At 39.1% G+C, this 27,602-nt stretch overlaps 1 protein-coding gene across 2 annotated transcripts in view; it reads right to left on the minus strand.

The window, feature by feature from the left end:
* Positions 1-27,602, minus strand: part of Tulp4 (TUB like protein 4) — a 180,847-nt gene that overhangs the window by 130,021 nt on the left and 23,224 nt on the right. For both annotated transcript variants that reach the window (XM_057756029.1, XM_057756036.1), the window contains exon 2: positions 943-2,900. In XM_057756029.1, coding sequence (XP_057612012.1) covers positions 943-1,194 — 252 coding nt within the window. In that variant the 5' untranslated portion in view covers positions 1,195-2,900. The remainder of the gene's footprint in view (positions 1-942; positions 2,901-27,602) is intronic.

Raw genomic sequence — 27,602 nt, forward strand, 5'->3', positions numbered from 1 at the left:
TTTTCCAACAAGAAAGAATCTGCAGTGTACAAGTCAGAAGAACATACCCTCACCATCCCCCCCAAACGCTTCAAGTTGGCAACTCAGATTTCAGGCCAACCGCCAGAAATGTGGGAAGTAAGTCTCCACTGTTCATAAACTACCAAATCTGTGGTATTTAGTTAGAGCAATCTGGATAGATTAAGATGCATAGCCCCAAAATATTACTGCTTTTACATAACCATCTAATGAAATTTTAAGATACCTGAAATTTTCACAGATTTCTTGTAACACTCAAATAAGCTAATGAACAATACAGCATATTATCATGGTGTTGTACAAATAAACAGCAAGAAACTATCAACCATGCATGGCCTTCTTTTAAATACAGTTGTTAGCATTTAAGCATTCCTCAACAAACAGTAGAATAAACTTTTGGGTTTTAGAGGGCCAGACTATGTATAAATAGAGAACACATAAACATCAGTACAATAAGAGTCTATACAATGTGAAAAAATGAGTCTTGTCAAAGCGGGTGTTAGCTAGTTTAATTGGGTACTGAGGTAGAAGCAGCACCACTGTGGTTCCTTTAACAAGGAGCCTCAAGATAGAATACACCCTTCTCTATCATGGAAACTAGGAACCTGAAAGGCTGGTTATGATCATCTAGTCTGATTCTTCCACCCTAATCAGAAACCCAAACAACTGTACCTCTCACAGAAGCAGCAGCAGCAACTCTCAGGAGTGGGGAGGAAAGCACAAAAGGAGGGGACAGGTGACTTCCTTGTGGAAGGTCAGGACTCTGTGAACAATGCCCACTTTAGCAGCTATCTTTCTTGGTGGAATATAGGAGAGAGAATTCACCAAGTCTAAGAAGCTGAAATAAAGTTTGGGGCCAGGGAGGAGACTCAAAAAGATCACTAGAAGTGACCACAGAAAAAACGAAACAAAGCCACATATTACCTCACTGTTGTGGCCTCGCAGGTTGAAGTTGATTCTCTGTGGAGTACTGCGGTCTCTGCGACAGTGACTAGAGGTGAAAGTCACCCCTACCACACCACGCCCATTGCCTGTGGCCAACCATCCCTCTTCATAGTAGCGCCTTCTGCACACAGGCTTCTCCTTCTCGCTCTTGGGGACACGCCCTTTCCAGGACAGGCAGAGGATGTTGGAGTCACTGCAAAGCACAGGCCCATGTTCCACTGCTGCATACATACTTTTTTCAATAAATTATTTCACTTAAAACGTATTAAGAATTTCAAGCCAAGTTCTTTCATTGGCTTATTTTTGGGGCTGGACTTGGTTTGGTTTTGTTTCTCCTTTAGCTACAACTGCTCTAGAGTCTAATTAAGGTCAGTATCTTATAACGATTAAACCGAATAGTGAAAAAAATTCCTCTATAAAAGATAACATCAGTCTGCTAAGGTATACCTAAAAACACATGGGGTCCATTTTCATTTCAAAGTTCTTGGGAAAAACACGCCAACCCTCTGGAGAAAGAGCTCTGTTAGTGTGTGGTGACAGAAACTAAGTTCTCTTTGTCTTTACTCTGGTTATTCTCAGCCTGAGATTCCAGTTTTGCGTAATGTGATTCCAGAGATAAAAGGTTGTGAACACACAGATTTCAAGTAACTTAAGGCGGTAAGAATCCCTCTAGCTGAAATTTTCTATTCAAAAGTTCAAATTCAGACAATGACCATACAAGATCATCTTCCTTCTGAACTCACCATCCGGCACGCTTTCTAAACTAGGCAAATTTCTGTTGTCTAGCTGAAAAAGGTTGCATGAGGGAAAAGGCACACTAATGTGCAAAATCAGGCCGGAGCTCGTGTGCAGACAGCAGCCCAAATTTTAGGAAGAGAAACACTTTGCCCAATGTTCACAACCAGAAGTTTCCTGTCTCAAAGACTGGCCCTGTGTCCCTAGGAACATGGGACACCCTGGAATGACTCTCCCATTGACTGGAGCATCCCTCAGTGCCATAGGGACTAGAGCAAAGTCCCTTCCCTCAGAGGAAGAGGTTAGAGCTTCAATCTGGACCAAGAGCTTTCCTTACTCATACTTCTTGCTGACAAAGAGACTGCAGGAGTTTGTTTTTCCTTTAACTCGTTTCTCTGCGTTTTTGTTCCTAAAGATCATGTATTCTTCTATCTTGATGAAAAAAAAAAGAATCTTGGCATTAAGTCCATTAAACCATCTTCCTCTCATAGGCAAGTCTTTAAACCATCCACCCAGGTGTGCAGCAGAGTCCCCCAAGCTGTATCATCTCGAGAACAGCTCTACACTTTGCTGAAAAGACACCTTCTTGTTCACATTCAAGCCTGTTCATACACCTCTCAACCAAGAAAGGTTTTTCCTTGATACTTATTTTGTAATTGACAGTTCCAATTAGTATTTTAAAATACCTTAATTATGCAGAAAAGAAAAAGATAATAAATAAAAATTTTCAAATAGTTAGCTAAAGACACAAAGAAAACTGTTCCTTTTCAGATCCGTTCCCTCACTGGAGCCACGAGCACAGTAAAAGCTACTGAATTTCAATCCAGAGTTTTAAAATCTGTTCGTTCTTTAAACTGGAGGGATATTCTTGAGGCTTAATCTGTGTGATTTTTTTTCTTCTGCAAACTTGCTTTGCCCATGAACACCATAAGGAAAATTTGCCATTAGTGATGGACTGTCCTCCAGGGACTCCAGACCCCAGCAGTATGAAGTTGTTCCATTTGATGCTTAAGATTAATGTTCATCAGTTGCAAAACTCTCAATGTGCAGAATGAGCCTGCCTTCTTATGAAGGTGTATGTGTAGAGAAAGCTCTCCCATATACAGACGCACTCTTCAACTGGCACTTGGGGTGTTTGTTTTCCCAGTTAATTCAGGAGCCATCAGGTTATTCATTGTTTGAAGGTCTTAGACTCTCACAATCTGTAAAACAACAATGACAAAATGGATATGCATATTTTTAAAAATAGCAAATAAAAGTTGTAACAAATAAGTGCTGGAGCTGAAACTAAAGGGCAGGTTCACATTTGCCACTATCTGATGAAGCCACTTGTGGACACTGCTAGCATCTGAGTAGTAAATGAATATGAACTTCAGAAGACAAGCAACAGGAGTCACCGGCCACACACTATCATGTTAAACCTGTCAACAGCACCGCACTATCCTCTCTAAAACTCTGGGCCCTCAGTGTGGGTCTTTCCCCTATTGATGACTTGGTGTAAGTAAGCTTTCTCAAAAATGAAACTCAAAAGGCCCAGGAAAATTAGTGGAATCACTTTGTAGGTTTTTGGTTTTATCCATCATTATTAAAGAATATTTGTTATTAAAGAATAACACAAAGCAACAGAGGCCTTTAAAAAGCTCTTGTCTCTGATGGTTAGCCACTCACTGAGCAAAGCAAAGCTGATTTTTCAGCCTTCAACTTTTCTACTTGCTACAAATTCCTAGAACAGTGCCTCGACCTTCCTAATGCTACAGTCCAACCATAGTTATTTTCATTGCTAGTTCATAACTTTAATTTTGCTATGGTTATGAATCATAATGTAAATATCTGATATGCAGATGGTATTCAGCCACCCCCGTGAAAGGGCCATCAAAATCCCAGAGGGATTGTGACCCACAGGCAGAGAACCACAGCACTAGATCATCTTCTGCTGTCTTCAACATTTGCACCAATTTGCAAAAGCAACAGTGATCAAACTGTCAAGTCTATGAAGACTCAGCAGAGAAATTTCAACTGCACTAGAAGGCTATGGAATTTTTTTTAAGCCAGATTATCTTCACGAGAGACTTAAACCAGCATTTTAAAAAATTATTTTTGAGACTGAGTCTTTCTAGTTCCTTGGACTCAAGATCCTCCCACTTTAGCTTCCAAAATCAACAAGATTACAAGCATATGCCACCAGACCTGGCAATAATTTAATTAAATACTGACCTTTGCTAACAGCAGCAAAAAAATACTTAACAAAATGCTGACCCTTTAAGTTTGTAGCTTTTTAATATTTCACATTCTAGATTATCAAATAAGCATAAAAGCACCTCCAATGATGGTCAGAGTATATGAGAATCCCAAGGGGGAAGTATTTATATACAGCTGCAGTGGCAAACCAAGCTCACCATGCTTCCACAAACACCGTATCTACTGAAAAGAATAAATGACAAACTGAACATTTATTCATTTGTCTACTGAACCTTTTCTTGAATATGAACAAAGGGAGCCCTGTCACTTATGCAATAATTGTGGCCAAAATAAAAACTGAGCTTTCAAACTATAATCAGAATATTGAGAACATAAGCATCTAGTATTACAGATTATAGCTATATAGATTATAAAGCATTATAGATACTATAAGCATATAGTATTATAGATATATAGCTCCCTAAAGTTCAAAGACCTTTCCCATGCAGCTGAAGGTAATACTACTACATGAATGAATGAATGTTCTATTTTATATCACTTTATACTTTTATGATTTGTCCCCAAGAGGTTCATGTGCTGGAAGCTTGGTTTCTCAGTGTGTCACACTGAAAGGTGGTAAGACTATTAGGAGTCCAGGTTCCAATTAGTGGAATTACCTGAGGATTAATGCTGGTCTCACACACGAGTTAGAGCTCACATTAGTAAGTGAGCTCTTACAAGAGTAGATGTTGTAAGAGTGAGCATGGTCCCTTCTTGTTTTCTCTTGTCATGTGATCTCTCTCACACACTTGTGTGACAAGATGTAATTTGCTCTGTTATGACACAGCTAGAAGGCACTCACCAAAGACCAATAAATGATGGAGGAAGCTCATTGGCTAATAAAGAAACTGCCTTGGCCCATTTGATTGGCCAGCCTTTAGGTGGGTGGAGTAAACAGAACAGAATGCTGGGAGGAAGAGGAAGTGAGCTCAGACTCCATGCCTCTGCTCTCCAGGGCAGACGCGATGAAGCTCCAACCCAGGATGGATGTAGGCTAGAATCTTCCCGGTAAGCGCACCTTGGGGTGCTACACAGATTATTAGAAATGGGATAAATTAATAGGTGAGAATTAGCCAAGAAGAGGCTAGATATAATGGGCCAAGCAGTGTTTACAAGAATATAGTTTGTGTGTTGTTATTTCAGAGCATAAGCTAGCCAGGCGACCAGGAGCTGGGGCGGCAGGAACACAGCCCGCAGCTCCTACTACAAATAAATGAGCTGGCTTCAAGCAGTGGTGACCCATGCCTTTAATCCCTGCAACCGGGAGCAGAGGCAGGCAGATCTCTGTGAGTTTAAGGCCAGCCTGAGCTACACAGAGAGTTCCAAGACAGCCTGGGCTACACAGAGAATCTACTCAGTCTCCAAAACTAAGAACTTTTCAGTCTAAAAATGCTCAGTTTTATTTTAGTTAAAACACAAAATGGACTAGGCATGTCAGTACTCAGAAGATGCATGTCCTTTAGTGAAGTACTAAATTCCAGATGACCATAATGATGAGAAAAACTGCATCTAAGTAAAAGACAAAAATCTTACTATGTAGCCCAAGCTGGTCAGGAAAGCCTTGAACTCAACTTCTGCCTGTTTCAGCCTCTGAAGAGCTCAGATTTCAGGCAAAACAAAAAGACAAAAAAAAAAAAAGTTATTAATGGGGGGATTTTACTTCTGTATTTCAAAATATACACACATATATATTTACCAATTATATATAAAAGCTATTTGGTGTGTGTGTGTATACATATATTTAAGAAATTGTAACTTGAATTGGGCAGTGATGGCACACACCTTTAATCCCAGCCCTTGGGAGGCAGAGGCAAGCAGATCTAAAAGTTGAAAGTGAGTTCAAGTTAGATTGGTATACATGACAAGTTCCAGAGAGTCTCTGTCTCAAAACACCAATCAACCAACAACAACAAAAAACTTTCTTCGAATATATTCATATTACACTGATTGGCTACCAATTACAATCATTGTTATACAAACCATCTAATGAAAATCTACACCAAGGTCAAATCTCAACAACAAACTTACAACTTTGTAACTAAAAGGAAACAAAAGTAGAATATATAAAAAATATATGATGAAATTTTCTTGACTAACAAATTGTGGGTGTTGACTCCCCAGTTATTTGTTGTAGATGGAGCAGCAGGCTGCATCCTGCCGCCCGACTGGCTTACACCCAGGCTGGAGGGCTGCTTGTTGTCACAGCCACCCAGCTAGCTTATGCTTGAAATAATCACACAGAGATCGTATTAATTAAATTATTGCCTGGCCCATTAGCTCTAGCCTATTATTGGCTAACTCTCACATCTTGATTAACCCATTTCTATTAATCTATGTGTTACCTTGAGGTTGTGGCTTACTGGTATGAGTCTAACCAACATCTGTCTTGGGCAGGAGAGGCATGGCGTCTGTCTGACTCTGCTCTTCTTCCTCCCAGAATTCTGTTCTGTCTTCCCTGCCTACCTGAGGGCTGCCCCATCAAAGGGCCAAGGCAGTACCTTTATTCAACTAATGAAAGCAACACATAGACAGAAGAACCTCCTACACCAGTTACTTAGAAAATTAACCACATTTCCAACCATCTGTCCAGCCACCCAGCGAATGCCTCAGTAGCCTGTTATAAAGACTAGTCTCACATCGCAGCTGTCTCATTAGGGAACAGAGACACAGATTGCTAGATCTCAAGTCAAGCAGGGCCTAGTGCCCACAGAGGTCTGTTGCTTTGAGTGCCTTGGAAGAGAATGAGTAAATCCACTATATAGCTCAGTAAGAAGAACCTATACCTAAGCTAAGTGTTCTAACACTAAGTTCCACTCAGAGTTCAATTCTTGGCAATACTCTGGGTAATACTCAGCACTAAATAAACTCTCAACAAGTTCTATTACTGTGGATAATTTCCAGGTAGTAGAAGCAATAACTGACAGGGACAAGAATGGGATTAGGGATTCAAAGGGCTTATGAAATATGTTCCATCTAATCTATTAAGTATGCACTATCCAGGAACACTTGAATCATAGCTTCCAAAAAGGACATACCAGAAACATTAACGTAAGAGTCACTTTAATAGAGCTGAGCTAGCCACAAAAAGGAGAGAGAGAGCTCAGCAAGGGAGAAGATGAGGATGGAGAAACAGATCTGTCAGAACACAGTCCAGGAACTGAGTTGCATGAGAATTCTGAGTGCTTGTGAGAACACTCCCAGAAAACAAGACAAGTCCTGTGACCTCAGTTCCTTCAAAACATGGAACTGTTCAGGAATGTATTTTCATGCTCTTCCAAGGTTTAGCATATAGGAGTGAGTTTACCTTAGTTTACCTCATTATTCCTCACTATTGCTAATCAATTAAATGTTTAAATTTTTTTATATGCCTCTATGGAAAAATATGTTTTTGCCATGTGCAGCTTGTCCTTGTGATTGTATACAGCTTAAACTCATGAGAACTTTACTCTGTGACCTTTCCTAACACTCAGAGTATAAATCATCTGAGGTTCTGAATAAAGCTATTACATGAGGTTTTTTTTTTTTTTTTTTGGTTTTTCGAGACAGGGTTTCTCTGTAGCTTTGGTTCCTGTCCCAGAACTAGCTCTTGTAGACCAAGCTGGCCTCGAACTCCCAGAGATCCGCCTGCCTCTGCCTCCCGAGTGCTGGGATTAAAGGCGTGCGCCACCACCACCCGGCTTGCATGAGATTTTTGTCTGCCTCATTTATTGGCTCAATTCTCTCAGGCCCCTCCACCTCTAGAGCAGTGACATGGTTCTAGTGGTAAATTCTAACATCCCACATCAGGTAAAGGTAGAAGATACACTAAGGAGTCTAACAAAAGTTATGACAGAGCCAGAGTGAAGAGTGAGATAAGAGAAACCACAGCACACTCAATGAGATGTTCCCTGAGCCCAGGCTGAGCCAGCCCTGCCTGGAGTGCACAGGTCAGTGAAGTCTAGGCCCTGAGCCAAGCACCATCAACACAGTGTGAGAAAACAGGCAAAACAAACTTATATGAAGAGATCAATGTTTCAAATAATCGTCAACAGGTACTTCAGGCAAAGTTGAGAGAATCTTGATGCAAGTATGTCCTGCAATGCAGTCAATGCAGCAGGACCTAAAGGAGACTTACAACAGCAAAACAAAGAAAAAATTAAAAGACCTGGGTGAAAACAAGGAAAGTTTAGTGACGAAACTCCAGTGACAAGAAAGCCCTAATTACTGAGAAAAAGTTAGACTTCTGTTAGGATTACAGGTGGGCCTGGAGAGATGGTTAGTAGTTAAGAGCACTGGCTGCTCTTGCAGAGGACATGGGTTCAATTCCCAGCATCCACATGAGAGCTCACAAAAGTATGCAATTTAAGCTAAAGGACACTCTCTTCTGGCCTGTGTAGGCATAGGCACACATGTGGTACACACACATACGTACATGTGAGTAAACACTCAAACACATTAAAAAACAATGGTGGTTCAGACTGGAGAGAATCTAAAGGAAAGAAAAAAAATCCAATTATATTCCCTAGATTAGGAAAAACTCAATGTTATGGATTAGAATTAGCATATTTAACAGAAACAATGCTTTAAGCCTGATCCTATCTTAAATTCATAATAATTACCTTTTGTCAAAAGATCATGTAATGTTTCACCAATATCTAGATCTATAAGCAACAGAATGGGCTTAAGTGCAAAGGAAATAAGAAAAGGCCTCCAAATATGCAGACAATCGTGGAGAGGCCAGGATGACAGACAGAAAGAGCAAACAGCAGCAGAACACACAGTGACTGAGGAGGGTGAGCAGCCTTGTGCAAACTGGGTAAGATTAGGGGAATTCAGGTTTGAGTCCAACATTTTCCAGACTTTCAAATACTGAAAGGTCATTAGTTGAGATCCCTAACTTGAAAAATCCAGAATCTGAAATGCTATTTTCAGATGGGAAGTGATCAACCTTTACAACTCTGCAGGCAGATTCTATTGGCAGTATGCTTTTCATGCTTCCCAACTGGATCCTTCTATGGCTCCATTTCCTAAGGTATGAGAATATGGAAAAATTAAAACAAATATATGAAGGCATTGCAAATAATTGCCTGACTGCCATATAATGTTCAATAAATGTTGAACACTTCTGTTGTCATTTTATTAATATCTTATCATTTGTAAAATCCGGAATAAAAGGATATTCAAAGACAACTAACTCTGATTTCATTTTAAAAGCAGGAATAAAGAATAATGCAGAAAAAGGGATTATCTCCGATTACAACTAAAGGCTAAAAAAACAACACTTCTTACTGAATGGCCCTATTATGATAGTGAATTACTAAACAAAGGAGAAAGGCCAAGCAAGAACTAAGAATATTTGCATTGCCAAGGGCCCATTGCTCATATACAAATTCACAACCTCCCAGAGAGATAATACAACCACTTTACAAATTCATAAATCAAAGTTGGAGATGTTAAATGAGGTTTTCAAACCTCACCAGTCTAAGAGTGACAGAAATAAAATTAATTATCTCATGCCAATACCTATCCTTTTCCACCAAACTACACTGCCAACATTAACAACAGTCATTTCCACTCCACACCCATGTTGCTGTGAAATAGGAAAAGACATGTGATTATTTGATGAGAACAAAAATGAATCAAGACCAATCTGACTGTTCTCAGGCTCCAAAATATCCAGAGGAAATAACAAATGACTTAAAAGGGAGAAAATAATGAAATTTCAAAGAGTTGTGGAGTAGGGTAATTTTTATTATCTAATTTATTAAGGCATCATGCTTTGTGGTCTTTGTTCATGCTAGTAAATGAAAGTCAATTTAGCTAAAACAGATGATTATACCTGACTCTTTTAAGAATACACATAATATTTACTGGTAACTCCACTCTGTGAAGACATATGCAATCTTCTAAAATTTTTAATAAACTGCACAGCAACACCTTAAATAACAAACAACCAAAGTGAAATTTACTTTTAAGATGACAAAATCAACAGTCAACTACTGAACCACAACTGGATCAAGGAAGAAATAAAGAAAGAAATTAAAGTCTTTCTTGAATTCAATGAAAACAAAGACTCAACATACTCAAACCTATGGGACACTATGAAAGCAGTGCTCAGAGGAAAGTTCACAGCAATAGGTGCCCACTTAAAGAAAACGGAGAAAGCACACATTGGAGACTTAACAGCACACCTGAAAGTTCTAGAAAAAAAAGAAGCAGACTCACCTAGGAGGAGTAGAAGACTGGAAATAATCAAACTGAGGGCTGAAATCAACAAAATAGAAACACAGAAAACAATCCAAAGAATCAATGAAACAAAAAGCTGGTTCTTGGAGACAATCAACAAAATGATAAACCCCTATCCAAACTAATCAAACGGCAGAGAGAGAATACGCAAATTAACAAGACCAGAAACGAAAAGGGAGACTAATCACAGACACAGAGGAAATTCAGAGACTCATTAGATCTTACTACAAAAGCCTGTATGCCACAAAATTGGAAAATGTAAAAGAAATGGACACTTTTTAAGATAAGTACCATATACCAAAGTTAGACCAGGACCAGGTGAACAATCTAAATAGACCTCTTAGTCGCGAAGAATTAGAAGTTGTTATAAAAAACCTCCCTATCAAAAAAAGCCCAGGTCCAGACGGCTTCAATGCAGAATATTCTACCAGAACTTCCAAGAAGACCTAATACCTATACTCCTTAATGTATTTCACAATATAGAAACAGAGAAGTCATTGCCAAATTCCTTTTATGAAGCTACAGTTACTCTGATACCAAAACCACACAAAGACCCAACCAAGAAAGAGAACTACAGGCCAATCTCACTCATGAACATCGATGTGAAAATCCTCAATAAAATACTGGCAAACCAAATCCAAGAACACATTAGAAAAATTATCCATTATGATCAAGTAGGCTTCATCCCAGGGATGCAGGGCTGGTTCAACATATGAAAATCTATCAATGTAATCCATCATATAAATAAACTGAAATAAAAAAAAATATGATCATTTCATTAGATGCTGAAATAGCATTTGACAAAATTCAACATCCCTTTATGGTAAAGGTCTTAGAGAGATTAGGGATACAAGGGTTGTACCTAACTATAATAAAAGCTATTTATAGCAAGCCGACAGCTAACATCAAATTAAAAGGAGATAAACTCAAAGCCATCCCACTAAAATCAGGAACACAACAAGGCTGTCCACTCTCTCCATACCTCTTCAATATAGTGCCCGAAGTTCTAGCGATAGCAATAAGACAACATAAGGGGATCAAAGGGATTAAAATTGGAAAGGAAGAAGTTAAACTTTCATTATTTGCAGATGATATGATAGTGTACATAAGCGACCCCAAAAACTCCAGCAAAGAACTCCTACAGCTGATAAACACCTTTGGTAATGTGGCAGGATACAAGACCAATTCCAAAAAATCAGTTGCCTTCCTATACACAAAGGATAAGGAAGCAGAGAGGGAAATCAGAGAAGCATCACCCTTCACGATAGCCACAAATAGCATAAGATATCTTGGGGTAACTCTAACCAAGGAAGTGAAGGATCTAGTTGACAAGAACTTTTAAGTCTTTGAAGAAAGAAATTGAGGAGGATACCAGAAAATGGAAGGATCTCCCTTACTCTTGGATTGGGAGGATCAACATAGTAAAAATGGCAATTCTACCAAGGGCAATTTATAGATTCAATGCAATCCCCATTAAAATCCCATCAAAATTCTTCACAGATCTTGAAAGGACATTAATCAACTTTATATGGAAAAACAAAAAACCCAGGATAGCCAAAACAATCTTATACAATAAAGGATCGTCTGGAGGCATTACCATCCCTGACTTCAAACTCTATTACAGAGCTTCAGTATTGAAAACAGCTTGGTATTGGCATAAAAACAGAGAAGTCGATCAATGGAATTGAGTAGAAGACCCTGATTTTAACCCACAAACAAATGAACACCTGATTTTTGATAAAGGAGCTAAAAAGTATTCAATGGAAGAAAGAAAGCATCTTCAACAAATGGTGCTGGCAGAACTGGTTGTCAACCTGTAGAAGAATGGAAATAGATCCATATCTATCGCCATGCACAAAACTCAAGTCCAAATGGATTAAAGACCTCAATATCAGTCTGAACACACTGAACCTGATAGAAGAAAAAGTGGAAAGTACTCTACAACATATGGGCACAGGAGATCACTTCCTACGTATATCCCCAGCAGCACAGACATTAAGGACAACATTGAATAAATGGGACCTCCTGAGACTGAGAAGCTTCTGTAAAGCAAAGGATACTGTCACTAAGACAAAAAGGCAACCCACTGATGGGAGAAGATCTTCACCAACCCTGCAAGAGACAAAGGTCTGATCTCCAAAATATATAAAGAACTCAAGAAACTAGACTTTAAAATGCTAATTAACCCAATTAAAAAATGGGGCACTGAACAGAGAATTCTCAACCGAAGAAATTCAAATGGCCAAAAGACACTTAAGGGCATGCTCAACCTCCTTAGCGATAAGGGTAATGCAAATTAAAACAACTTTGAGATACCATCTTACACCTGTCAGAATGTCTAAAATCAAAAACACCAATGATAGCCTTTGCTGGAGAGGTTATGGAGTAAGGGGCACATTCATCCATTGCTGGTGGGAATGCAAACTTGTGCAACCACTTTGGAAATCAGTGTGGCGATTTCTCAGGAAATTTGGGATCAACCTACCCCAAGATCCAGTAATACTGGGAATATACCCAAGAGATGCCCTATCATATGACAAAAGTATCTGTTCAACTATGTTCATAGCAGCATTGTTTGTAATAGCCAGAACCTGGAAACAACCTAGATGCCCTTCAATGGAAGAATGGATAAAGAAAGTGTGGAATATATACATATTACAGTACTACTCAGCGGTAAAAAACAATGACATTGTGAATTTTGCATGCAAATGGATGGAAATAGAAAACATTATCCTGAGTGAGGTATCCCAGACCCAAAAAGAGGAATATGGGATGTACTCACTCATAATTGGTTTCTAACCATAAATAAAGGACATTGAGCATATAATTTGTGATCCTAGAGAAGCTAAATAAGAAAGTGAACCCGAAGACAAACGTATAGTCATCCGCCTGGATAGGGGAAGTAGACAAGATTGCCGGGCAAAAACTGGGAACTTGTGGGTGAGGTGGCATGGGGTTAAGGGGAAATGGGGTGAGAAACGGGAGAAGGGGAGGATGGGGGGAGATTGGGGGAATGGGATGGTTGGGATATAGGAAGGGTGGATACGGGAGCAGAGAAATATATATCCTAATTAAGGGAGTCATCTTAGGGTTGGCAAGAGACTTGACTCTAGAGGGGTTCGCAGGTGTCCAGGGAGATGTCCCCAGCTGGTACCTTGGGCAACTGAGGAGAGGGAACCTGAAATGACCCTATCCTATACTGATAAATATCTTCCATATCACCTTAGAACCTTCATCTGGCGATGGATCGAGATAGAGACAGAGACCCAATTTTGAGCAACAGACTGAGCTCTTAAGGTCCAAATGAGGAGCAGAAGGAGGGAGAACATGAGCAAGGAAGTCAGGACCACGAGGGGTGCACCCACCCACTGTGACAGTGGAACTGATCTATTGGGAGCCCACCAAGGCCAGCTGGACTGGGACTGAATAAGCATGGGTTGAAACCAGACTCTCTGAACATGGCGGACAATGAAGGCTGATGAGAAGTCAAGGACAATGGCACTAGGTTTCGATCCTAATACATGAACTGGCTTTGTGGGAGCCTAGCCTGTTTGGATGCTCACCTTCCTGGACCTAGATAGAAGTGGGAGGACCTTGGTCCTCCCGCAGGGCAGGGAATTTGGACTGCTCTTCAGTATGGAGAGCAAGGGGGAATGGAGTGGGGGGAGGAGAAGAGGAGTGGGGAGAGGGGGAGGGGAGTGGGGGGAGGGGCAATATGTAGGAGGAGGGGGAGGGAAATGGGAAACGGGGAGGAGGCGGAAATTTTAATTAAAAAAGAATAAAATAAAATAAAAGATGACAAAATCAGATTTAGAAGGAACTTCCCAGTTCTCATGGTCACTCGGCACAGTGTGGCTGTGACAATCATTTTCCAATTCTTGTTTATTTTCCCAGAAAACAGTTTGGCAAAATGCACAGTGATTAAAACCAACTTTACCAAAGCTAAAACAAAGAATCAACCAAAAATGTCAATAAAATGTGCTATATCACCCCAAATTCCAGTTGGTATATGATCACAGGGTGGGAGAGGATGCCATATAAAAAAGGAAAGTACCTAAAATCACCTTTAGCTATATATATAATTAATAGGTTAACAGAATTTAATGAAAACAGATTGAGAGTAAAGTAAAATTGATATGATCTAAGTAAATGTTGTAGAATATTATTTTAAGGTGTGTTTAATTTGTTTATGCACTGGAATATTTATTTAGCAATGAAAGATGTGTTGTTTTTATTTATGCTGTATTTGTTTAACTCTGTGAAGCTATGATTCTTTATCTAAAACATCTTATGGTCTAATAAAGAGATGAATGGCCAATAGCAACGCAGGACATGATAGGCAGGGCTGGCAGGCAGAGAGTATAAATATAAGGATAAATCTGGAAGGAGAGAGAACAAGAACAGGAGAGCAGGATGCTAGGGCCCAGCCACCCAGTCACACAGCAAGCTATGGAGAAAGGTATATAGAAATGGGGAAAGATAAAAGCCCAGAGGCAAAGTAGACAGGATAATTTAAGAAATGCTGGCTAGAAAAAGCTAAGGCTGCACATTTATAAGAATAAGCCTCCATGTGTGATTTATTTGGGAGCTGGGTCTTGGGGGGCCCCAAAAGCAAAAGAGTAAAGAGTAAAAGAATACTAACTAAAGTTTGGAATTCCAATATGGGGCTAGAGTAGAAGAAAAAACAACTACAAGTAAATTTTGGTATGCCCTCCCCCACTTTGTTAGATCCGAATAATACTCAAGGTGAAATTATCAAGTTTGGGATTTTGGTCTAGAAAGATGATGCAACAGCTGAGAGCACTTATTCTTTCAGAGGATCTGGGTCAATTCCCAGCACTCACGTGACAGCTCACCAAAATCTTTAACTCCAGTTCCAGGGTATTCAATGCTCTCTTCCAACCTCAGAAAGTACCAGGCACAGATGTGGTACACATATATACATGCAGGATAACACTAATAATACATGTAAGTTAAAACAGAGGAATCTAACAATAGTTTTTTGAAGATGGGGTCCTTGGGAAGGGATTCCACCATGAAAAGTGATCCTGACAGATTAGTCCCCCACTATACAAAAGGCCCCAGTAAGTTTCCTTGTCCCTTTCACAATGTAAGATTACTCCAAGGTACAGCCCTCACTAGACACCAAATCTACTAATGCCTTTGATCTTGGAATCAACCCCAGGACAGGGAGCAATAAATTTCTACTGCTCACAGATTACTCGGTCTAGTGTGTTTTGTTTTAGCAATGAAAAGGAAGATAGAAAAACAAGAAAAAATTAAAGATGACAAGTTAGCCCAGGTGTTTCCCAAATTCCCAATAAAATGATCAGAGATAAAAGAAGACATGCAGAAAACAGAGAGACCATTGATGAGCCTTTTAATTACTAAAAGACAAATGGAGTATCTGAGATCAGGCTGACAGGAAAGTGCCAAAAAGCCTTGATTCAGTCAAGCAAGCATACTACCTCAATCAACTACCTTCTTACACAAGGGCTGGCTAAAGGCTAAAGAATGACACAGGTCCACAGAGAGCCAGACTTTGACTCTAGCAAGCTTTTCTTGTCCCACACTGACAGATCCAGTGATATTTCTATTTTAATAAATAAAGCTTGCCTGAAGATCAGAATGCAAAACAGCCACACTAGTTAGTCATACAGACTAGGCAGTGGGGGCCAACACCTTTAAACCCCGCAGCCACACTAGTTATCCATAGAGGCCTGGTGATGGTGGTGCACACCTTTAATCCCAGCACTACAGAAGAATATAAAGCGGGATGAGACAGGAATTCGCTTTCTTTCAGTCTGAAGATTTCATAGAGGTAAGAGCTCTCCAGTGGCTTGGCTGCTTTGCTTTTCTGATATTCAGCTTGAGCCCCAGTATCTGTCTTTGGGTTTTTATTATTCATGCTACATTTGACATTCAACATTTGAGGTACGAATTCATAGGCTGAAGCTACATGAGGCTGGAGTCACTGGCTTACCGGCTAAGTTTTTCTTTTTTTATCTCCTGATGGATTCTCCCTGAACCCCCTTCTCGGACTGTTGCCAAACTAGGTGGCTGCCTTGAGATCCAGACAGGCTTTTATTGTTCTATGCAGCAGCAATAAGATGCTCATCTTCATCATCATTGGTAGACTTGGTTAGACAATCGGGAATTCTTAAAGGGAGAAAATAGTTAAAAGTTTTTCCCCCACATTAAAAAATGGGAAACACCATTACAATAAAGGTATTTGGGTCTCTGTATTATATATTAGACAGTTTGAAAATGGAACGAATCAACAACAGGCTTTCTAATGTAGAAGGGATGTCAACTGCAAACATTATCAGCTTTGTCATTTTTGTCTTATCACTGAAAAAGTTGGTTAATCTAAGTGCTAAGATGCAGGCCTTAAAAAACCTCAATAAAACAAATCTCACAGACACACTCAAATCCAGAGAGAGGAACTTAATAAAGAACCAATTTCAGCATTACATTATAAGAATAGAGGCACATCCTAAGTTTTCAAACAACCAACCTTAATATATCCAGTAACCTACAGAACTGACAAGTGATAGAGGCTCTGTAAGAACTGAATGGAATCCTGTGCCAATGTCAGATTTAAGAAGATTCAAGAAAGCAATATTCTTGCATGGCATGAATTTACCTTTTGTGAAGCAAATGTTAAACTTGTGGTAAGTTTGTAATAGAATTATCCCTAATGACTGGACAAAGTTGGTTAAAGCTGATTTTGAGCCTGGTCCACAATTACAATGGAGCAGTTGGTTCAGAGAAGAGGCTAAGATTATTAAACAGCAGAGTAAAGCTAAAGGTTTGGAAATCTCCCAAGATCAAATTCTTGGAGAAGGAAATTATGCTACTGTAGAAAGGTAATCTCTATATGAGTCACATCCTGGCTTTATGCCATGCAACAGTTTTGAAGGCTTGGGACATAATTAAAGAAGCAGGAAAGAAGATTGGGTCATTTACTAAAGTCATACAGGGTCCAAAAGAAACCTTCATTAATTTCTTACCAAGACTGACTTTGCAGTAAATAGAATGATACCAAATTCAGAAGCTAGGTAGATTTATTGAATCTCTGGGCTTTTTGTTTGTTGGTTTTTGAGACAGGGTTTCTCTGTACCTTTGAAGACTATCCTGGAAGTCATTCTATAGACCAGGCTGGCCTTGACCTCACAGAGATCCACCTGCCTCTGTCTCACAAGTGATGGGATTAAAGGCCAGTACCAACACAGTCTAGTGAATCTCTGGCTTTTGAAAATGCAAATTCTCTATGAAAAGAGATAATTAGGCCATTAAAGGCAAGGTAAGCAGGTTTGGAGGAATGGATTCAAGATACAATCAATAATGAATCTCATGACCATGATGATGCACGGATAGCAGAGGTATTTCCAGAGGACAGAGGAAAGAAATCAAAATGTCAAATGTTATAATTGTGGAAAACAAGGTCACTTTAAAAGGTCACTTGTAGACAAGGCATTCCTAAAAACATTTTTTTTCCTGAGAATATTCCATTCAGAACACCCCTCTCTTCTGGAATTATATGGAAGGATATGGCAAAGCTGGGCACTGGACTAATGAATACAGGTCAACAAGGAATATTCAAGGCAATCCTTTGCCATGTGACCAAGGGGCCTCTCACAGACCCCTATGCCAAAACTGGTTCAGTCATTTCCTGAATTATATATTGAAGACATTGAATTTATATTAGATGATACAGACTTGACTTTTCTATTTACTCAAGTACAAAATATAATCAGGAAAAGGAATCATTCCATATACATAACACACATTCGATCCCAAGCTGGTCTCTAAGGTCCTCTAGCACAAGGTAATGCAGAAATCAATTATTGATTGGAAATGTGCTGAAGGCCTCAGAATTCCATATAAGATATCATGTCAATAACAAAAGGTTAAAAAAAAACTTTGATCATGTGGCAACAAGAAAAGGAAATTATAAGGAAATGTCCTACTTGTTCTTTATACAAACAAACACCACTACCTGCAGAAAGTGACCCAAAGGGTAATAAAAGGAAAGAAATTTGGCAGATGAATGTGTTCCATTTTGTAGAATCTGGAAAACTAAAAGAAGTACACCACACCACTGATACCTATTCAGGTTTCCAATGGGCAACCACTGTGAGTTTGAAAAAGGCTGATTCGGTAATCACACATTTGCTACGATTAATGGTCATCATGGCTATACATGTACAAATAAAGACAGACAATGCTCCAGCATATGTCTATAAGAAAATTAAACAGTTTTTTGCTTATAATATAAAGATTGTTTCAGGTATGCTACACAATCATACAGGTCAGGAAGTTATTGAAAGATCAAATTGAACTCTAAAGGGCATGTTAAATAAACAGAAAGGGATGATAAATACCTCCAGAAATAAACTGGATAATGCTTTATTACCTTTGAATTTTCTAAATGCTAATGAGAAAGGAACAACAGCTGTGTAGAGACATTACATTAGATAGAAAAAAAACTATAAAATTAAATCAGCCATATATTTTAAAGATGTACTGACCTCAGAATGGAAATCAGAACATGAGTTACATTCAGGAAAAGGGGTTTTGCTTTTGTTTTCACAGGAAAAGAAAAGTTGTGGATACCATCTAAATTGATAAAGATTCGATTTGAACAAGAAACAGCTCTTAATTAGAAGAGATGATAGTTCTTCAAACAACATGGCCATTTAATCTAAACTAACCTATAAAACTAACAAATGCTTTTCATTTGATCAAATATAACTTGCCAAAAGAAATCTGGCTAAGGAATCTGAAGAGTATTGGACAAATGAGGCATCTGAAATAAAAGGACAAATCATCCAGAAAAAAAAAAAAGTCTCAAGAAAAAGAGTAAATTGGCCTTTGGGTATATCATATTTCCAACAGGATAAAATTTCATTAAATCTTCGCAAACCTTTGTTTCTATTATTCTCATTTAATGCAAATGATCTTATTGTAGTCCCAGTCAAGTTAAGTATTACAGTTGGCTTTGGAGTTGGAGTGTGGCACTCTCCTTCTCTAAACCCAAGAATGGTTAGTGGCGCACGCCTTTAATCCCAGCACTTGGGAGGCAGAGGCAGGCGGATCTCTGTGAGTTCGAGACCAGCCTGGTCTACAGAGCAAGTTCCAGGACAGGCTCCAAAACCACAGAGAAACCCTGTCTCGAAAAAACCAAAAAAAAAAAAAAAAAACAAAAAAAAAAAAAACAAAATCTGTGTCTCATGTCAGAAAAGTCGCCTGATATGGGACAGAAGAAGAACAAGTATTTAAGGGTTACTTTATTAGTAATAATCTCATAATCCTTTTGTTTTATTGACTCTTTAACAATTTTTCCTAAGGTATAAGGTTTACAAAACGTATATATATTAAATATAATATATATCAAATTTTTGTCTTGATATCAGTGATCATGTAGAATACTAGCTAAGTCTAGAAAAAGGTTTAATCTACCTTCCTGTACATGATTTCGGTTTGAGTCTCTATCAGTTCTCTTCAGTGGACCATGAGCATGCTTGTGACCTTTGAAGTCTCCATAAGAAGGATGGGGCCCCACAGTGACGATTCCTCCAGGATTATGTAGCACACCACTAAGCTGGAAAACACCATCTAAAGGTTGGCTTTGGACTACAAACTGGTCAGAACAATTTCGTGGTGGTTAGCTGAGATGATCCACCGTAACAGACTACTCTACCCAGGATGTGAAACAAGCCCTATACCTTCCTATTACACAGAGACTAGACGACAAATGATATAGCTACCTCTCCCAGTACTTGACAATAATCTAAAATTTTCTTCTCAGGATCCCCTAAAGATATCATCACCCCCTACCCCAACAGCAGGAGGTAAATTTAAGAATACAAAGTCCACATTTCCAAGAGATGGACTGGGTGGTTTTTGGTCATTCAATGGGTTATAAATATTTGTCACTGTTTGGGGCGGGGATGTGTTTACCAGTTTTTATTGGTTACAGTCAGGAGGAAAGTTGAACAAAGGAAGATTAGATTCAAGAGTTCTTGTTTTAAAAATAAAAGGGGGACATAGATAAAATAAAAAGTAAGATTGCTAAATCTACTTCTAAAAGGCAACTACTGGTTTAAATGTTTTACATTGAATTGGACTTTTGCATATTGTATACAAATTTTGTATATTGATACAAATTTGAGATTAATTTTATTAGAACATATTGTATATAATTTCTACTCTTGTTCAAGGTAATGTACATATATAACTCATTTAACAATATAATGTAATTTTCTAGTCCTTGAAAATTGTTACCAACTGTCTAGGATAATAAGGAAATGCAGGTTAGCAACTAATCACCTATTATAACTGATCGATCTTTTTTTAATATTTATTTATTATGTATACAATATTCTGTCTGTGTGCATACCTGCAGACCAGAAGAGGACACCAGACACTATTATAGATGGTTGTGAGCCACCATGTGGTTGCTGGGAATTGAACTGAAGACCTTTGGAAGAACAGGCAATGCTCTTAACCTCTGAGCCATCTCTCCAGCCCCTATAACTGATCAAACTTGTAGTCACATTAGGTATGTTTAAGGTCAAATATATATTTTACATAGACATGTCATCTTCAAACACTTCAGAAATCTACAAAATATGACATTTAAGATGTTATAATAACACAGGCTCTTTTATGACAATGAGATATGTCTGCTCCTGGTAGCAACATTCTACTTCAAAGAAGATAATCAGCACTGAAGAAAGTACACATGGAGTTTACTTTCTTTGGTGCAAAAGTAAGCGACTGAGCAAGAAAATGCCCTTGCCTTGACTGCTGACAGTATGCTGTCCTTATTAGACAAGCAGGACATAAAACAAAGTGACTGCCAAATATTGTCAAGACAAGGAGAGGCAACCCTTCAGAACATCCTGTTTCATACAAAAGTCTGTTGGACATTCTAGGCCTGTAGGCCAAAGATGGATGCCCCAACATTGCAGAGGAACTTTGTTTTTAGTGACTGTCCAGGCAGCCAGCTGTTTCTGTCACTTCTCACATATTTTGGAAGTTGTTTGCTCATACTTGCTGCTTACTCAGTTAATATTATTTCCTTCTGGCGTCTCTGAGGGAAGATTAGATAATTATAGTTTTCCTGTTTACCAGAAGAAAGCAAGTTATGATAAAAAGTAAATTACGCACAAGACTTTGGACTCACCGGCGTAGGAGAGATAATGGAGTATTTTCTATGAATTAGTCAAATGCAAATACACTGAACATTTTTATGTATTTATTGCTTTTATATATCATAGTTATTATGCTCATTGTATATTTTTATATTAGTTATAGCCTTTTTATTTTAGACAAAAATGGGAAAATGTAGTGATATTTCATTTCTATTTTAATAAATAAATCTTGCCTGAAGATCTGAATACAAAACAGCCACAGCAGTCAGTCATACGAGCCAGGCAGTGATAGCCAACACCTTTTATCCCCGCAGTCACACTAGTTAGCCATAGAGGCCTGGCGATGGTGGTGCACGCCTTTAATCCCAGCACTACAGAGGAATACAAAGCAGGATGAGACAGGAACTCGCTTTCTTTCAGTCTGAAGATTTCATAGGACTGGAGAGATGGCTCAGTGATGGAGGAAGGTCATTGGTTAAAAAATAAAGAAACTGCTTGGCCCTCATAGGTTAGAACATAGGTGGGTGGAGTAAACAGAACAGAATGCTGGAAGGAAGAGGAAGTGAGCTCAGATCCAGGGCAGCTCCTCTCAGGGCCAGACGCGATGTCGCTCTTCTCCAAGGCAGACGCGATGAAGCTCCGACCCAGGAGGGATATAGGCTAGAATCTTCCCGGTAAGCACATCTTGGGGTGCTACACACATTATTAGAAATGGGCTAGTCCAGGTGCAAGAGTTAGCCAAGAAGAGGCTAGATATAATGGACCAAGCAGTGTTTAAAAGAATACAGTTTGTGTGTTGTTATTTCGGGGCATAAGCTAGCCAGGCGACCAGGAGCTGGGGCGGCAGGAACACAGCCCGCAGCTCCCACTACAGAATGGCGCCCGACGTGGTAGCAGCAATTTCTTGGGTCTGCTCTGCTTGATAGAGGCAAGCAAGTGCTCTCATCTAAGAGAGGCTTCCTGACTCAGCTTTAGCTGCAAAATCCTGCAGCTCTTAAGAGGTCCTGCCACGAAACACTTAAATGGTGTTGATAAGAGCCGACTAAATGCTTGTTTGTTTTCAGCAGTAGCAGGAAAAAAGCTGAGTTGTTTTAAAATGCCGGCTTTGTGGGCCATCCTGCCAGGGCAAACTCTGACTCTTTGAGGCAGGAGGTCAGCTACAGAGAGAGCATTTGAGTGTTGTAGCTTGTTTGCTGGCAAGGACCTTGAAACGCCACAGAGTCGTGGTGATAAACATGGCTACAGCCGGTACCTCAGCCATGAGGCTGGAAAGCTAAGGAATGGGCTGAATCCAGCCATCAAAGCCACAGCTTTAATCCCACCCATATTGCTCAATAATTTCAAGACTCGTATGGTCAGAAAGAGAGATATACAGTAAAAGAAAGATTCGAAGTCAAAGAAAATGTTTAAATGATTTACAGTGTGTTAAAAAATATATGCAAGCTAAAAGTTAAAGTACTTAAAAGTAAAAAAAAAAAAGGAAGAAAGAGAGTAGTTGGGTGTGGTAGTACACACCTTTAATCCCAACACTTGAGAGGCAGAGGGAGATTGACCTCTGTGACTTCAAGGTGTGGTAGCACACACCTTTAATCCCAGTGCCTAAAAGGCAGAGACCAACAGATCTCTGTGACTTCAAGGTGTGGTAGCATACACCTTTAATCCCAATGCCTGGGAGGCAGAGACAGGTGGATCTCTGAGAGGTCAATGACAGCCTGGTCTACAGAGTTATTCCAGGTCAAAGATACAGAGAACCTGTCTCAAAAAGCAAAAAATGAAAGTAAAAATAAACAAAATAGAGGTTAAAATAAAGCGCACAAAGATGGAGAATACACAGAGAATTTTGATACTGTATGCTACTATGCTCTGTTTGAATTGTTTGAATGCTGAGGAAGGAGCGACAGCTCCTAAAAGATACTTGTTTATAAATGCTGCTGAACTAATCCAAGATAGATATTTTCAAAATACCTTGACTTTAAAATTTGAATCTAAGGACATGATGCTTTGGAAAGGAGTTTCTTCTTTTGTTTTCACAGAGGATGAGACTCTTTGGATTGCTTCTATCACAATATGGTATGATAGACCACGCCCTCCTGAAAGGTTGCTGTGAACACCCTCAAAAAATTACTTTGTTCAACTGCCGACTGAGATGAACCTAGCAGACAGGTTAAAAGACCAGAATAATAGTGCCCCATTCAGCAGGAAGCAGTATGGAGAGAAAAAACTGCGCCTATGTTCCTAAATATTGTTTATAAATGTTCTTTTACATTTAAAGGGGGAGATGATATAGGTATGAATAATTTGCATTGCTATAGATTTTAAGGTCAATTCTGTTATATGTATATGTATTTCTGATATTGATTAAGGTATTGTGATTGTGTAGTTCATTTAAAAATGTAACGTATATAGGTTGTTAATGGATAATCATCAATAATAGTCAAGCTTGTAGTCATGTTAGTTAGATTTTCAAGATGTGCATAGATATATTTTAGATAGGCATTCTTCATATCTTTCAAAGACTGCAGAATATGGCATTTAAAGTATTTTAATAACTTAGGGTTTTTCGTGACAATGAGACACGTCTGCTCCTGGCAGCACCAATCTACTTCAAGAGGAAGATGGGCATCAAAGAGGCTCCTTATGGAGTTGGTTAGCCATTTGGGCAAGAAACTGCCTTTGCCTGGACTGTTGCATAAAATGGACACAAAGAACCCACAGAGAGAGGACTGCTGAACTTGCCTAAAGGTGAGATGATCTTTCGGGGTTCCTGATTCATGAAAGAGTCTGCGAGACATTCTGTAGGACACAGCAGATAGTGACTGAACTGCCTTTGAATTTTCCTGCTTCATGGAAATGTCTGCTGGAAACTATGGGCCTGTAGGCCAAAGATGGATGCCCCAATGGTACAGAGAAACTTTGGATGACTGTACAGGCAGCAAGATGTCTCTGTCATTTCTAGAGTTTGAAAGTTGCTTATTTCTTGTTTGCTTAGGTAATATTGTATCTTTCTGGAGTCTTTGATGGAGTTGAAGAATAGTTAGTTATAGTTATAGTTTTCCTTAGTTATGATAAAGATAAAATAGATGTAAATATTATAATTCTTACTTGATAACTGTTTTGTTATATGTAATTTTGCTATGTTAAAGTTAAAGCCTTCCTTTTTTGTTTAAACAGAAAAAGGGGAAATGATGGAGAAAGGTCATTGGTTAAAAAATAAAGAAACTGCTTGGCCCTCATAGGTTAGAACATAGGTGGGTGGAGTAAACAGAACAGAATGCTGGAAGGAAGAGGAAGTGAGCTCAGATCCAGGGCAGCTCCTCTCAGGGCCAGACGCGATGCCGCTCTTCTCCAAGGCAGACGCGATGAAGCTCCGACCCAGGATGGACGTAGGCTAGAATCTTCCTGGTAAGCGCACCTTGGGGTGCTACACACATTATTAGAAATGGACTAGTCCAGGTGCGAGAGTTAGCCGAGAAGAGGCTAGATATAATGGACCAAGCAGTGTTTAAAAGAATACAGTTTGTGTGTTGTTATTTCGGGGCATAAGCTAGCCAGGCGACCAGGAGCTGGGGTGGCAGGAACACAGCCTGCAGCTCCCACAACAGCTCAGTGGTTAAGAGCACTGACTGCTCTTCCAGAGGTCGTGAGTTCAATTCCCAGCAACCACATGATGGTTCACAACCATCTGTAATGAGATCTGGTGCCCTCTTCTGGTGTATGGGTATTCATGGAAGCAGAATGTTGTATACATAATAAATAAATAAATCTTTAAAAAAAAAAAGATTTCATAGATGTAAGGGCTCTCTAGCAGCTTAACTGCTTTGCTTTTCTGATCTTCAGCTTGAACCCCAATACCTATTTCTGGGTTTTTATTATTCATGCTACAGACAGGAAAAGGGAGCAATACTGCAGTTAACTGGAGTGCCAAGCCATGAGGTGACTAGGAAATGAATCTAACCTGTCTTAGCAAAGCAGACTAATCCTTAGTGATCTACAAGACTCACAGATGGCCACTACTAGAGATGGGCTGAGGACCAGAAACCCAACTGTGGGCATTCTGGAATCCTACCTTCCCACTTAGGATAGTAACTGTCTCAAAGAGAAATGGAGCCTACCTTTGATCACTCTACATGGATGAGAGGTGCTTTGGTTTTCCAACTGGGTGTGACATATTGACAAACCAACTTAGATAAAGGCAAACATACCTTCTAAATATATTATGATTTATCTCCTTGATGGACAATTACCCGTCTTCAAAAACTCTGAGGATCGCCTACTAATAATAGATGATTGGGTAAATAGAATATGGTACATATAAAAATAGTTATACAATCTTAACAAGGTAGAAAATTCTGGCACATGGTAGAACATGAACACTCAGAACACTATGCAAGTTTTAAAAATCAATCACAACATGACAAATACATATGGAAAGACACTAACATGAGGTGCACAGCATGAGTCTGGGAAACATTAACAGCGTACAGTTTCAATTTTAAAAATATTACAGTGCTGCATGGTACTGCAGCTGCTTTGTACTGTGAAAATAGATAATACCACTGAATTATATAGGTAAAATGGTTAAAATAATATATTTTATGTATTCTTTACTGCAGTAAATTTTTTTCCAAAAATTAATTATGAAACTATATAAAATGTCAAACTTAGTGACATATACCTGTAATCCCACTCAGGAGATTCAACAAGAGGATCATGAGTTTGAGGCCTGCCTAGGGCATATAAGATTGAGGGGGGAGGGAAACAAACCACCAACAGAAAATATAAAGACAAAAAATACCTGCATTATATCTAGTTTTAAACTTTAAAAACACAGAACTATTCATGGTCTTAAATGTAATTATGAAAAATGAACATGAGGAAAGCATTCAAGAGAATGCTATACTTAAGAATTGCACTAGTGAGGAGATTTTATATCATTTTATAAGCATGCAATGGGCTGAGCACATGCAGCTCAGTGACATGGTGTATACTCAGCCAGCTTGAGCCCATGTGTTCTTGCCCCAGCACCACCAAAGAAAAAGATAACATAAATGTAGTATAATGTTTTGCTATTTTTCATGCTTAAACTCAAAAAACAGCAAAAGGAGACACAGTACCAAAATAGCAAGGCTCAAGTGTCCATAACCAGAAAGCTATCCATCTCCATTCTAACCATTCTACCTTTGACGTGAAATGCAAAAGTTTCATACTATTACAATATTATAAGACTTTCAATGAACTAAGAAACAAAGAGGAGCTCTGGGTATGCAAGTAAGATCTAATTTTAGAGAAAGAATCTTGCTCTTATTTTCAGTTGAGGAAGAAAGTTTAGGAAGAAACCGTGTTTGAGATCTTAGTTGAGTCAAAGTGTGCTATCACTGAAATTTCTTTCCTCCTACTTCTTTGTGTTTTGCTTTTTGAGGTTTCTGCTGCTTTGGTTTGAGACAGGATCTCACTGCACAGCCCCGGTTACACTAAAACCCACTATGTAACTCAGGCTGACCTCAAACTCATCCTCCTCCTGCCTTAGTTTCCCAATTTCTAAGATTGCAGGTATGTACCTCCATGCCCACATCTCTTTTAACCAAACTTAAGTCTTCTCTGAGAGAAGTATAAGCATAAAGTAAGTCTGTCAAGTTAGCAGTCGGGGTAGGGGTACAGAATATATTGTATGTAAAAATTGTTTTCCATGAAAAGAAAAAAGAAGACTTACAAAAAAAGTTTTTAAAAAGAGAGACAAGAAAATAAGATGGGCAAAGACTAAAGACAGTTGTAGGAGGGGGCTGCTTGTTTGTTCCAGCCACTTAGCCCTGAAATAATCACACAGAAACTGTATTAATTAAATCACTGCTTGGCCCATCAGCTCTAGCTTCTTCTTTTTTTTTTTTTGGATTTTTCAAGACAGGGTTTCTCCGTAGTTTTTTTTTTTTTTTTTTTTTTGGTTCCTGTCCTGGAACTAGCTCTTATAGACCAGGCTGGCCTCGAACTCACAGAGATCTGCCTCCCTCTGCCTCCTGAGTGCTGGGATTAAAGGCATGTGCCACCACCGCCCAGCGCCAGTTCTAGCTTCTTATTAGCTAACTCTTACCTCTTAATTTAACCCATTCCCATTAGTCTATGTATTGCCACGACACTGTAGCTTACCAGCAAAATTTCCTGTGTCTACCTCCAGTGGGGCTACATGGCTTCTCCCTGACTCCACTACTTCCTTCCAGCATTCAGTTTAGTTTCCCCACGTACCTCTGTTCCCCTATAGCTCTGCTATAGGCCCAAAGAAGCTCC

The sequence above is a fragment of the Chionomys nivalis genome, chromosome 2 (assembly GCF_950005125.1).
Source record: "Chionomys nivalis chromosome 2, mChiNiv1.1, whole genome shotgun sequence".
Taxonomy (NCBI): domain Eukaryota; kingdom Metazoa; phylum Chordata; class Mammalia; order Rodentia; family Cricetidae; genus Chionomys; species Chionomys nivalis.